This window comes from Cucumis sativus, chromosome 7 (genome assembly GCF_000004075.3).
Source record: "Cucumis sativus cultivar 9930 chromosome 7, Cucumber_9930_V3, whole genome shotgun sequence".
NCBI lineage: Eukaryota > Viridiplantae > Streptophyta > Magnoliopsida > Cucurbitales > Cucurbitaceae > Cucumis > Cucumis sativus.
Genome location: NC_026661.2, coordinates 20,979,718 through 20,992,530, shown reverse-complemented (window position 1 = coordinate 20,992,530; position 12,813 = coordinate 20,979,718). Strand labels below are relative to the sequence as shown.

General features: G+C 35.0%; 3 protein-coding genes and 1 long non-coding RNA gene across 6 annotated transcripts; 2 read left to right on the top strand and 2 right to left on the bottom strand.

Moving 5' to 3' along the window:
* The first annotated feature begins 2,046 nt into the window (after positions 1-2,046).
* On the top strand, positions 2,047-3,381 carry LOC101219485 (pyridoxal 5'-phosphate synthase-like subunit PDX1.2). Its single transcript, XM_004141797.2, has 2 exons — positions 2,047-2,121; positions 2,221-3,381. The coding sequence occupies exon 2, from the start codon at positions 2,247-2,249 to the stop codon at positions 3,111-3,113; it is 867 nt and encodes a 288-aa protein (XP_004141845.1). The 5' UTR covers positions 2,047-2,121; positions 2,221-2,246; the 3' UTR covers positions 3,114-3,381.
* Positions 3,382-3,702: 321 nt separating this feature from the next.
* LOC101222165 (mitochondrial arginine transporter BAC2) lies at positions 3,703-5,255 on the bottom strand. The gene is made up of 2 exons (XM_004141727.3): positions 4,700-5,255; positions 3,703-4,589 (listed from the first exon to the last, which is right to left on the bottom strand). Exons 1-2 carry the CDS (start codon positions 4,931-4,933, stop codon positions 3,834-3,836), a joined length of 990 nt encoding a protein of 329 aa, XP_004141775.2. The 5' UTR covers positions 4,934-5,255; the 3' UTR covers positions 3,703-3,833.
* On the top strand, positions 4,583-5,674 carry LOC116404947. Its single transcript, XR_004217965.1, has 2 exons — positions 4,583-5,014; positions 5,254-5,674. It is a non-coding gene; the product is annotated as an uncharacterized LOC116404947 (long non-coding RNA).
* A 1,927-nt stretch (positions 5,675-7,601) lies between these two features.
* On the bottom strand, positions 7,602-11,616 carry LOC101220566 (pentatricopeptide repeat-containing protein At4g21065). 3 transcript variants are annotated; one of them, XM_031888842.1, is made up of 3 exons: positions 11,454-11,616; positions 11,323-11,378; positions 7,602-11,168 (listed from the first exon to the last, which is right to left on the bottom strand). In XM_031888842.1, the coding sequence occupies exon 3, from the start codon at positions 11,087-11,089 to the stop codon at positions 9,173-9,175; it is 1,917 nt and encodes a 638-aa protein (XP_031744702.1). In that variant the 5' UTR covers positions 11,090-11,168; positions 11,323-11,378; positions 11,454-11,616; the 3' UTR covers positions 7,602-9,172. The 3 variants fall into 3 exon arrangements, 2 of the variants coding, with proteins under 2 accessions (XP_031744702.1, XP_031744701.1); XR_004218220.1 differs by lacking the exons at positions 11,323-11,378; positions 11,454-11,616 and having other exon boundaries at positions 7,602-8,207; positions 8,321-11,315; XM_031888841.1 differs by having other exon boundaries at positions 11,323-11,616.
* Positions 11,617-12,813: the final 1,197 nt, after the last annotated feature.

Sequence of the window (12,813 nt, the reverse complement as noted above, 5' to 3'; positions counted from 1 at the left end):
TATAAAAATAGCAAAATATCTCGTAGATTATGATATTTTATTATATTTATATTTTAGTTTATCTGGTTGTATTTGAAAATAAATACAAAAATTTTACTCTTACCTCTTTTTTTTTAACATTCGAGTACACGTTTCTTTTTATTGTTTTTACATTGATATGATATGAATATATAGTATGTGTCAATGGGAGAATTGAACCTTTAATTTTGTAGTTAAGTTAGGCTCGTTTTAACACAATTAGGTGATATTATTTACTTAGATTTATTTTTGGTTATACGCTTTATTGGTTTTTTTTTTTTTAAGATAATGTGGACTTTGTTTAGATAGAAAACAATATATATTTTTTTTGTTTATGATTCATTTAAAAATGTATAAATTAAAAAAGAGTAATAATTTGAAAGGGCATGTGCCCCTTATAGTCCCACATGGATTCGTCCATATATTTATGGGAATGTCTATTTTGTTTAACCAAATGAGTTATTTCTTTTAGATCTAACTTGGTAAGGGTAACAAACATGACCCATTATGTATTTTAGTTCTAATGGTGTGAAAGAAAACAAGTAGGTGAACACCTCAATAACAAATGTGTTTAATAATGATTTAAACATGGTTACGTATAAGCAATAATAGTCTAATGATATGAAAATGTCTTAAAATTTCTCGTGATTTTATTTTTTGTTTCACAAAAATTGCCTCCTTTGAATGAAGGACCGTCTTTTACAATCACATAAAAACCCCCGACAGCTACTCACACCATTTTTCAAATTTCAAACTATAAAATTCAAAAGACATAAACTCCTTTTATAGTATTTGAAGCTCTTGACCTTTTTTTAATATTTTTTATGTGGAACAACTGCACTTCTAATATTTTGTCAAAACTTAACAAGTTTCATCTTTGCAACATATTTGAAGAATCCCCAACTTATGCACACATTCATCATCGTCACAACAATCATAAATTCTCAACTGAAATATTTATAACTCACTCCACCGTAAATAGTAGGCCATTTAGAATACCACCTCCCACTGGGAGAATATTCATATAAGAAAATCTATTATTTGATCATTTTTCCTCTTTGAAATATTTTCATTGTTTCGTAACATTCTTTATCATGGTAAATGAGACATATTACTAGCTTTCTTAAGAGGAATCAAGTGTCATCTTTGTGTGCTCGGCCTATGAGTATGCCTTTTGTGTGTTTGTATTATCCACATGAAGTACGTGTGCTTCATAGTTAATTGGAGATAATTATCCTCAACTATATACTCATGGTTATTCACATCTGACTAACGTGGAATTTTAGTTGCATTATCAATAACTTAACCTAATTAATATAGTTTAGGGTGATATCTTTGTTGAGAAAAAGTGAACCAAGGAAGGCACTACCATAACATTAATTAAATATATAGCACAACATTAAAATATTTACAAATATAACAAATTTTAACCGGTCAACACCAAGTTTACTGTTAGTGCATGCATTCCAACTATTAACAATAGAAATTGATTTATCAAATTGAAAGTTATCATTGATAGCAACTATCCATATTCTTTGTCAGCAGTTATCAACAAAGAAACTAATAGCACATTTTTCAAATTGGAAGCTATCATTGAGAGCGACTATCCATGCTATACATTTCTCAAATTGAAAACTCACTTATAGCAACTATTAACGATATACATTGATAATATATATCATTGATAGCAATTATCAATTTCCGCGCTAGGCGAAGAGTTATTTAGTCTTTTACCAATTTTATGTTGCATCTAGATGCAACTAACTCACAAGAGTTTAGCACAACTGATACCAATACGTAGTAACGAGAAAGGATGTCGAGTTAAAATCAGAATGATAAGTGCATGCAGTATACCATAAGCTACACCTAAATCCTTCTCCTCTCCACTTCTCTATCAAAGAGAAACGTTTCAAAGAAGTAAAAATGACACGTGACATTTTTTCATTGGACATACGTTTCCAAAGCATTTTCCCACCAATACATAACTTCTTCATCCTACAAAATATTCATTCATCATTTTCACTCACTATCACCATAACGAACTGAAGCTCTCTGAAGAATTCCAATCGAAGAATCTTCTCCAACTCTCTTACATTCTTCATCGTTCGTCTTCTTCCTTTAATCTTTTGATTCTTTCTAGTTTACAGGCGTTGGATATTTCTCTTTTTCTCACAATCTTTCTTTCAACTACAATTATTGCAGTTTCTTTTTTTCAAGTCTTTGGAATAATGCCGGGACAAAGTTCGGTCGCGCCTTTTCCCACCAACGGATATACCATCTATGAATTCACGGGGCGTCCGAGTTCTTCCACGAACGAACTAGCTCGGGTTCATACCGGAGTCATTGTGGAAGTTAAGGACGTACATCAAGCAAAGATTGCAGAGGAAGCCGGGGCGTGTTGTGTTTTGTTCTCCCAACCGATTCACGAAGGTATATCACGAATGCCTGAACCGTTGCTATTCAAGGAAATTGAGCGCGCTGTTTCCATTCCGGTAATCGTAAAGATCCGCATAGGGCACTTCGTCGAAGCGCAGATTCTTGATTGTGTTGGTGTGAAGCATTTCGATGAGAGCGACGAAGCTTCGGCTGCGGATGCAGAGAATTTTATCAACAAACACAAGTTTAAGGACTCGCATTTTGTCTGTGGATGTCGAAGCCTGGGCGAGGCGTTGAGGAGAATAAAGGAAGGTGCGATAATGGTGAAGACTCAAGGGGGTATGTCTTCTATTACAGGTCATATCACGGAGACGTTGCGTAATGTGAGGTCTGTGATGTCGGATATTAGATATTTACATAACATGGATGAGAATGAGGTTTTCGCTTACTCGCGAGAGATCGCTGCGCCTTATGATCTTGTCAAAGAAACCAGGGAACTTGGCAGACTACCGGCAATCCATTACGCGGCCGGAGGCATTGTGACTCCTGCGGATGCCGCTTTGATGATGCAGTTAGGTTGTGATGGCATCTTTCTTGGATTGGAGATATTCGAATACCCTAATCCTCGCGACCGATTAAGAAGAATGATTGAGGCAGTGAGGAATCACAGCGATCCCGAAGCACTGGCGCGAGCTGCTTTTGGTTTTGGCCCCGCGTGAGAATCGGATCAAACTGTCTGCTTCAGTGGCTGACTAATTGTTCTAAATAGAGTAAATAATCTTCTTCTTACACAATTCTTTAGTATGTTTCTGAGAATATACTTCTACTGTATAGATTCAAATTAGAGATGAACATCTTTTACCGTCTTCTTCCGGATTGTTGAGAATACATAGCTATGATTTAGAATATATTCTTCATTCATTACAGTGAAACTCTACAACATTGAAATGATTTTCATGCAATATAAAATTCCAGAATTGCTACCTATCTCTTTCCCTGATCTTTGCTTTACACTGACGTGATGGTTTCATTGCATTTTTTTAAAATATGTGATTCATGAAGTTACTTTCGTTTGGTATAAGAACTTTTCTTTTTGGGGGCATATTTTGACTAACTCGTGTAATTTAATCTCCTCTTTCTGATTTCGATTACATCTACACAGTTTTTCTTGCATAGTTTCTTCTTTTTTCAGAGACAACGCAAGGGAACCACTTGGTTTCGGGTCTTGAATTTGTATAAATTGATTCTTGATAGATTATCAAACTTCTCAGAACCCAACTTTTCATCACATAAAATTAGGGATACGAATTTAGATAAATTGGGGAATCAAGGCTTTAGCATAACTTTGTATAAGTCTGAAGCATATCCTTCTTTGCTACATTATTTTATACCAGAATTGAAATAGAAGATGAAAACAAGAAATCAAAGGGTGAGGGAATTCATTTCTTTTTAGGACTCTGTGATTGTGACAAATTTGGGCAATCATATTGCTGTGTATGATTGCTTCCATTGCTAAACAAACACCTCAAAGTTATCTCATAAGCAGCAAAAATGGCCCCATTTACCACAAATGCTCTGGCAACTGCTGTCCCTAGTCCACGCCAGAGCACTCTATAACCCTCTTCTCTTACACTTTTGCTAAGACAATCCACAATTCCATTGTACTTTCGAGATGAACTTTTTGTTTGACCCTGAATTCTTGTCTTCAATACATCCAGTGGATAACAAAAAACCCAGCTAGCAACTCCAGCAAGCCCTCCGGCGACCAGCATTGTTCCGACGCTCTCTTGGCTGGTCTTTCGGCAGCCAGGATGAAATTGCTCTCTCATGCACTCGTATGTCCAGAAATAGATGCCATGTGCAGGTGCATCTCTCAGTATGGTTATGGTAAGTCCTTTGTAAATCCCTCTCAATCCTTCTGTTTTGTAGATGCTCTTGGCGACGCTCAATGGACCTCTATGAGAAGAAGAAGAAGAAGAAGAAGAAGAAGAAGAAGAAATTGCATGGCTTGAACTCTGCAATTGCAGGCGAATCTTCACAAGCTCCACCGGCGACAAGATGAGGCTCTGAAGAGCTCCAGTACCAACTCCTGCAAATGCCACAGCCTTATAACTTGGAGGGTCTCCAATTTTGGATTGAGAGGAGGAGTTGAATGCCCGAGAAAGAACGGCATAGATCTGAAACACGGCGGCGTTCTGTAAATGCAAAAATATCAATCAGTATCTGCCCTTGAATTTCAATCCGCCATTGTAGGGAGTTTGAGAACAGAAACATCCATGGAGAAGGATAAGATCATAAGACCGACCTGAAAAGTGACAGAGGCCAAAGGAGCAGTCATGCCTCTGAAAAGACCAGCAGGGCCATCGTTAACAATGATATTCCGAAAAATTTTCAAAGCAGAACCAGATATCGATTGTTGTTGCATTACTCTAAGAGTATCAAGAGGGTAGCCTGAGATTACCCCGGCGATGCCACCAAATCCACCGGCAACAAATTCTCTACCCCAACTGCTTGCAAGGAATTCTGGCCAGAAATCCATTACTACAATATGTTATCGCTTCTCCAAACCAACCAAACCAACCAACCAACAACAATAACAACAATCTTTAATCGCAAAAAGGTACTCTCAAATCTCACTTTCTTTTCTTGTTTTTTTAATACCTGTTGCTGTACGTTGCTGATAATCTATTACCTTGCTAATCCGTCGTTCGAGCTCATGTCACCATATTCCATTGATAATTCATGGGAGAAGAGATCAAATCTCATCTGGGTTCTGAATGGAATATACCAAAACAGAGGTTTTGAATATTCGAATGTTATACAAAATTGTAATATGGGATGAAGTTTGTTTATGTGCAGCAGGAGGAGGAAATAAGATGAAATTGAATGGAAGAAAACGTGAAGGGAAGTTGAGAAAGGCAATGAAGAGGAAGAAAAGAGAAGAAGGGCCACAATTTAGAATTGTCTTGTTCGAACATTTCTTTTTATTGGGTCGAAAAGTGGGCAAAAACAAAAGGTACATATTATTGCTGGTTTTAACGAGAGAAGAGAGGAGAGAAGAGAGAAGGAAGAAGAAGACGAGAATGGCCAACACCAACTTTCGGAGGAGCACTAGTAGACTACCACGTGTTCATTCACAATTCATAATTCACCCTTTGACATCCCCTCTTTACTTCTCAAATTTTGATATTCCTTCAATCTTTTCTTTGGAGTTAAATACTAATTTTCTTTTCTACCTAAATTTTTCAACTTTACATAATTTGATAAATTTCCTTGATAATTATTTAGTTCTTCTACTTTTAAATTTTAATAAATTTTGGTTCATACTTACTTTTGGAAAGATTTGCAGTGATTGGAGTTAATTGTTATAAATTTTAAACATGGAGACTAAATTATTGTTTGTTAAAATTTATGGCCTAAATCAGTGTAAATTGAAAAGTGTTGAGAATTAAATCGTTATCGTAAAAGGTAAGAATTAAATTGTTATTTCTACAAAAGTTTAGGGATTGGTTTTATTTTTTATCGAGTTTAATAAGTTTTTTTTTTTTTTAAAATTTATAACTCAATTTATAAACTTTTCTTTCACAAAAGAGAGAAAAAACATTGTAACCTTTTATTTTCTAAAAGGAAATGTATGAAAAGTTTGTTTTAAAACCAAGTAATTAGTGAAAGTAAGTTTAGTGTAATTGAGATGACCTTTGATTAGGGTTTGATTACTTAACACAAACAAATAAATAAATAGATAAAATTATAGACAAGAATAAAACCTTTTTCTTTTTATGGAATAAACTTTTAATTTTTCTTCGATTTGTCTCGTTGGATGTTGAACTATGTTTCAACATTTTGTAAAGGAACTATTTAGTTTTGAAAAATCAAAGATTCGTACAGTGATCATCTGAGTTACCACACGTTTGTTTTTGTAGTAATGTATGATACTCAATCTCGAGATGCTCGAATACTAAAAGGTGTCTCTATAAGTGATATTCGAAAAGTTTTAAATATCCTCCCAAGAGATGAATTTTTAGATAGTCAACTTTATATCCTACTACTACTATTACTATTGTTGTTACTAATATATGGTTGTTTTTATATTTTAAAAAGCAAGAATAAACGTGAGAATGTCAAAACTCAATTTAAAATTTATTATGCTAAAGGAATAAATTGAGTAGGATGTTTTTCTAGATTAATTTACATGCATTTACGATTTAGGGTTTAGGGTTTAGTAATATATGATACGGCACTAGATTTGGTACAAGATCGTGTACTGAGATTGTTTAATTTGATACAAGATTGTTTATATTTGATACAAAATTATTTTTTCCGCATGTGTGTGTGGTTGTGCTAATTGCGTGATATTTTTGTTATTTAGCTTTTTGAGTTTTTTATTTTTTCAAAATTGTTCTATATAAGGTAAACATTTTCACGATATTTATATGTAAAAATTCATTTTAAATTATATTATGGTAAATGAATAAATTGGGTAGGATGTTACCAATAGAAGAAGTAAATTATTTTTCTTCACATTTAGAAAAAGCAAGAATCTCAAATTAATGATAGCAGAAATCAATGAGATGAGTTTAGCAGAAATTAATGGAATGAGTTCACATATCACATTAATATTTTGCATAAATAAAGGCAGATTCAAAGGTCCCAACTTTTATGCAAAACACATCCATATATTTTCATTACCAATTTATTCATCTATTGCCACTTTCTGCACGATATCGATTCCTTTTTCTTTTTTTTTTTAAAAACTCTTCCCAAAGAAAAAAAGAACTTTCATTTGTCATTTTCATTTGCTAATATATAGAAAAATTATTTCCAATTAAAAGAAGTACTAAAAATGTTTATAAATATAAAGAGATATTCGATCTTATTTTAAAATATTTTTGAGAATTTTTTCACATCTCAAACTCTGTTCCAACCAAAATATAACTTTTACATCATTTGGTTTTAAAATGAAATTAGATCTCCGTTTTGATGATTGTTGTACTTAAATAGTAAAAACAAAAAAGGCAGGAGACGAAAACATGGCCAATGTTGGAAAGTTTTGCAAATGACAACACATATATCTCTCCCCTAATTCTATCACAAAAAAGGAATAAGGAAAAGCATCAACTTCCCATGATCAATTTTCACTAAGCTTTTTTAAGTATTATTAGTATGTTAGAATTGAAAAGTATATGTTTGAAATAGAGAAGATTAGATAAAGATAAATGTGTAATTCTTCATTAATAGTGTCTATCATCCAAGAGTTGAGTTGTTTGATATCAATTTATAAAGTTGGTAAGTCAAACTACCTGAAGTCGGGATGATTGATTCCTTTGTGATGAATTCTTCATTTTCATCAAGTTCATCAAACCATAATACAGTGATACAGTAATCAGTGGTGTGTTATCATAGAACAACCATATAAAATGTAATAATTTCCATTGGCCCTACTTAGATACCCATAACGTGTTGCATTACTTTCCAAGAAGATTGTTCCATATGATCATTGAAGTTCAGGTTATTGATTTCTTCTGTCTATTTGGTTTTTTCTTTTTGCTTAAGAAACAAGGAGAAGAGCACATGATCATCCAGATCTTAACAAAGAACACAACATGAAAGTAGGAACACGGTCGAGTTTACGTTATTCAGATTGATGCAGCAGAATAACATGTCACGCAATCAATTGATCAGAAAGACTTCAGATGATTGCAGTTTCATTTCAGCACAAGTAATCTACGTATATTGTGTAGGGAACTCTCATTTCTACCCACTTTTCCAAAGGTTCTCTTCAGTTGGGCCTTTGCTCTAAGCTCCCTGAACGCCTGCATAACATCAAACTCAATACTATGGTTCATAGCAATCTTCGATCCGACCCAACTGATGGACCAGAAGAAAAGCTATGAGACAAGTTAAGCTTTAAAGTTTAAGTTCTCACCTTTTCCTCTTCCCTCTTTTGAATATTGGCCAGATTCACCTGTCGAGAAAATCCGGTAAATTTCAAACCGTAGTTCTGAGCATAATACGGGCCTTTCAACCACTATCTTGCCAAGCAACTTAGCTGACTACAAAAGAGAATTCTCCACGACGAATTAAGGTGCAGATAGTTGCATCAAAGCAACCATTAACTAAAATGACTAACGAATAGAGTAGGCTTTCACGTGAGGGCATCCATTAATAATTTTATTTGAACTTCCCATCCCCACCGTGAATGGAATGGGCAAAATGTCAAAAGCTACGTCAAATCCACAAATTAGGTGTGCATTACTTAAAAATAAACGTCTTTTCTCCTAAAGAAATTTTGATAAGAACCTCAAAGTGGGACTCAACATTTGAAACTTTTGAAGCATAAAATCCTTTACAATTAGACTTAATTTGCCAGTTTGGATGTAGAAGAGTAAGTGTAAGCTGAAGAAGTCCTTTCAAGACTATTAGTCAAGACTCGAACGACCTACGAGCATTTTAATGCACTGGTGCCTTGATTTTTTTTTTTTTTTTTCCTTTTAAATTTGGAAATGGAAGATGAAAAAGGCAGCTTGCCCAGCCTCAATCCTTCCTTTGTTCAGGAGTAAGGTCTTTTTATTGGCGAAGGTTATTGCTTTTACTTCACAGTTTCATGCTTCCAAGGATTCGAGGTTATTGGTAGCAAGCAAATCCTTGCTTCCATCATGATTTTACCTTTAAATGTTTTACCCAGAATTCTTCAATTCTCATCCACAGTATAATAAGATTACGTCTACTTCTCACGTTCATCTCCCAAGTTGGAGTATTAAAAAAAAATTCCAACCATTCACCAGAAATCACCACAAGAGCAAACTCCATCTTTGAAGTGATGATAACGATTAACATCCCTAATAGTAATTTCCCTCTCAGTGATCTTTGATATGAATTTTATTGCAACATGACAATCCTCACAAATTCGAAGATTCTTAATAATTAAGAGCTTAGTTCCCGCAGATGTGCTGATGAGTCCAAAAGCAATGGCTAATCTTTCACTATGACAGGACACCATATCAACCTTTTCATCATCTTCAACATCGTGGAAAACTGACCCAACTTGCGGTGCATAGCCAGCTTCTTTCATCAACTTCCCTGTCCGTTTTAACTCGGCATAGATTGCTTCAGACTTGGGGTGAGAAGTATCTTCCGACAAGAAGGCATGAACTTTGTTTCCCACTTCTATCCAACTACAAGCAATACTTTTCTTCAACCCCTTATTCATCATGAGATCCCTTAGTCTTGCAACTCCATCCCATTTACCAGCTTGAGCATACATATTCGATAGAATCACATAGTTCCCACCATCATCAGGTTCAAGCTCAACCAACTTCTCTAATGCTAGCTCACCCATCTCCACATTGCCATGGATTTTGCACGAATGAAGCAACGCACCCCAGACACCAGCATCTGGCTCTACTCTCATTTCCATAATGAGTTTGTAAGCTTCTTCCAAGCGACCACAATGACCAAGTAGATCAATCATACAAGTGTAGTGTTGAACAGTAGGCCATATATTAAAATCACTTATCATTGATCTGAAATGCATCTTCCCTTCATTAAGCAACCCTCCATGGCTGCAGGCAGCGAGAACTCCAACAAAAGTTATATGATCAGGTAAAACTTTTCCTTTCATCTCCTTAAACAAGTCCAAAGCTTCATTAGCGTGACCATGCATTGCATACCCAGTTATCATGGCGTTCCACGAAACTACCCTCTTCTCCTCCAATAACTCAAACAAACTCCTAGCCACATTTACTGAGCCACTCTTGGCATACATATCCATCAATGCAGTTTTCACCTTGTCATTTGACTCAAATCCATGTCGCCAACTATAACCATGAAGCTCCTTCCCTTGAGGTAAAAGGCCATTGTCAGCCGAAGCTGCGATGGAGATGACAAATGTCCCCTCAGTGGGCTTCAATCCATTAAAAGCCATCACCCTACATAAAGCAAGTGACTCATCAGGTTGCCCATTTTGAGAATAAGTTGCAAGCATGGAGTTCCAACACACAACATCTCTCTCATCAATTTTATCAAACACCTGTCGAGCACTCTCTACACAACCGCATTTAGCATACATATCAATCAAGGCCGCACCAACAAACACATCACTTTCCAACCCAGAGCGTATAACATCTTTATGTATCTTCTTTCCCTCTTCCATTGCAGAAAGAGCCGAGCAAGCTTTAAGCACAAAGGGGAAGGTGAATTTATCAGGCACAAGCCCATAATCTCGCATTTGGTAGTAAAGTGAAATTGCAAGCTCATATGGTCCATTCCAAGCATAACCTCGAATCATAACATTCCAAAGGAACAGATTTCGTTTGGAAATTCTATCAAACAAGAGATGAGCATTTGTCAAAGAGTTGCAAATGCAGTAAAGATTGACTAATTTAGTAGCCAAAAGAGGGTTGAAACTAATACCCACTTGACATATACGAGCGTGAAGCTGCTTTCCAGGCTCTATCGCCTTTCGAACTACACAAGATTGTAGGAGAGAAGCATAGTAAGACATCGGCGACTGCTTCAAAGTGGACCCAAGAGCTGGTCGGACTGAGTGAGTTTTAGTGCTCTGGTTCCGAGATGAACATAAATAGAAATGGGACGATCCAAACGGAGGATATGAAACAAAGAATACATATTTGACGGAGGAAAGAAACGAACATGAAAAAGTTCTCTTTTGGCACAATACAAGGTGGGGAGGCATTCTACAAGTCAAACTAAGCCAAAACAAAAAAAGAGAGGCATTTGACTCGTCGATTCGCTCGTTACATGGAAAATTCCACCTAGCGTTTAAGAACAAACAATAAGGTATCCTGATTTCTAACCAAAAACACAGAACTAAGCAACAAAAGTAAGGCAGATTGAAATTCTTCGATCCCAAAAGTTGCATTAAAAAATAAAGAAGACCCATAAAAAAAAAAAAAAATCAAAGCATACCTCGTCGTAACCTTTCTTCTTAACCTTGGGTTGCTTCAAAGGCTTGGCTTTCCCTCCTAAAAAAATATAGAAAAAATTCGATTCTCCATATCATGACTTAAATCGGTAAAAAGAAAAAGGAAGGGAATTACATATCATAGCGTAGACATGGATGGTGAAATGGAAATAGAAATAGAAAGCTATAATTTCCCATAAAATAAGGAGCCTAGCTTGGAAGAAATGGCTGAGAAAATGGCGCAAGTCGAAGAGCAGAAAGAGGAATCGGTGATCGCTCGTGCGCGGCAATTCACGGCTCGCAAATCCCTCATCACGGCGCCTACTTATACACCACGGTGCACGTGCTATCAACGTGATTTATAATCCTTCAGTAATTTAAAATATGATAGAAGTTATTTTAACCATTTCAAAATGGGAGAAAATTTATTAAAATATTTGATAATTTTTCTTAAAAAAATATGTCACTTTTCTAAATAGAAAAATAAATCTTTTGGTTTTCATCAATTGAGTTTCTTGTCTTGTAAAAATACTTTGAAGTTGGTATCCGAGGATCAGCAGCAAAAGCAGAAAATAAAAACACAATGACTTCACTTCAAATCAACAATGACAGTCTTGATTGAGCCTCGAACCGTTATTAGAAAATTCAAGAAAGGGTTGGACTGGTTGAACAAGTTGAACAACGATATTTATGTGCTTCCATCATTTAGATGAGGACGATTAATTAAAAATTCTATAATACATGTTCAAACAAACGTATTACTTTTTACTCGGTAATTCCACGTTAAAATATTCCTTAAATTACTTCAAACTTTTCATGAACAAATGCTAGCTTAGGATAATATCATTGCTACATGTCACACTTCCAGTCAAGAGTAATTCCTAAATATGTTTATGAAACTCTTACAGAGCAATGGTGTTCATCATCAAAACTTTCTGATATTCAATGCACCAACATGGTGCATTTTGTAAAGGATTTAGGCTTGAGCTGGGACGTAAGATTAAAACAGTTTTCCACAAAAAATATATATTCAATTTTTTATCAGTTGATAACATCATAGAAAGAAAAAGAAGGCTCGGAATTGTTATTTTGTTATATAGGTTTCATTGTCAGAAATATGGAATCAAACTTTAATATTATTCTTTTTTGATTCATGGCTACTAAAACATTTATAAGAGCCAAAATGGAAGAGGGAAGAGAACTACTGTTGCAAGGAAGACTTTTCTTTTCTGTTTCTTTAGTCGTATGTATATTTATAATTATTATAATAGTTATCAATTTTAGGAATACATTTTTTATTGGAAGTGTTTTGAATCTTTGCAATGGTGATGGGTCATGGCGAGCCAAGAGTTCCTTTAATGATCTGATATTTCAAAGTCACACAAATGAAGACATCTTATGTTCATATTATTTGAGTTCATAAGAACAAAAACTGAAGTAGTGTTAGGACATAATTGAAATCTATCATTATATGCTTTACCTAAACAGCCATGTTT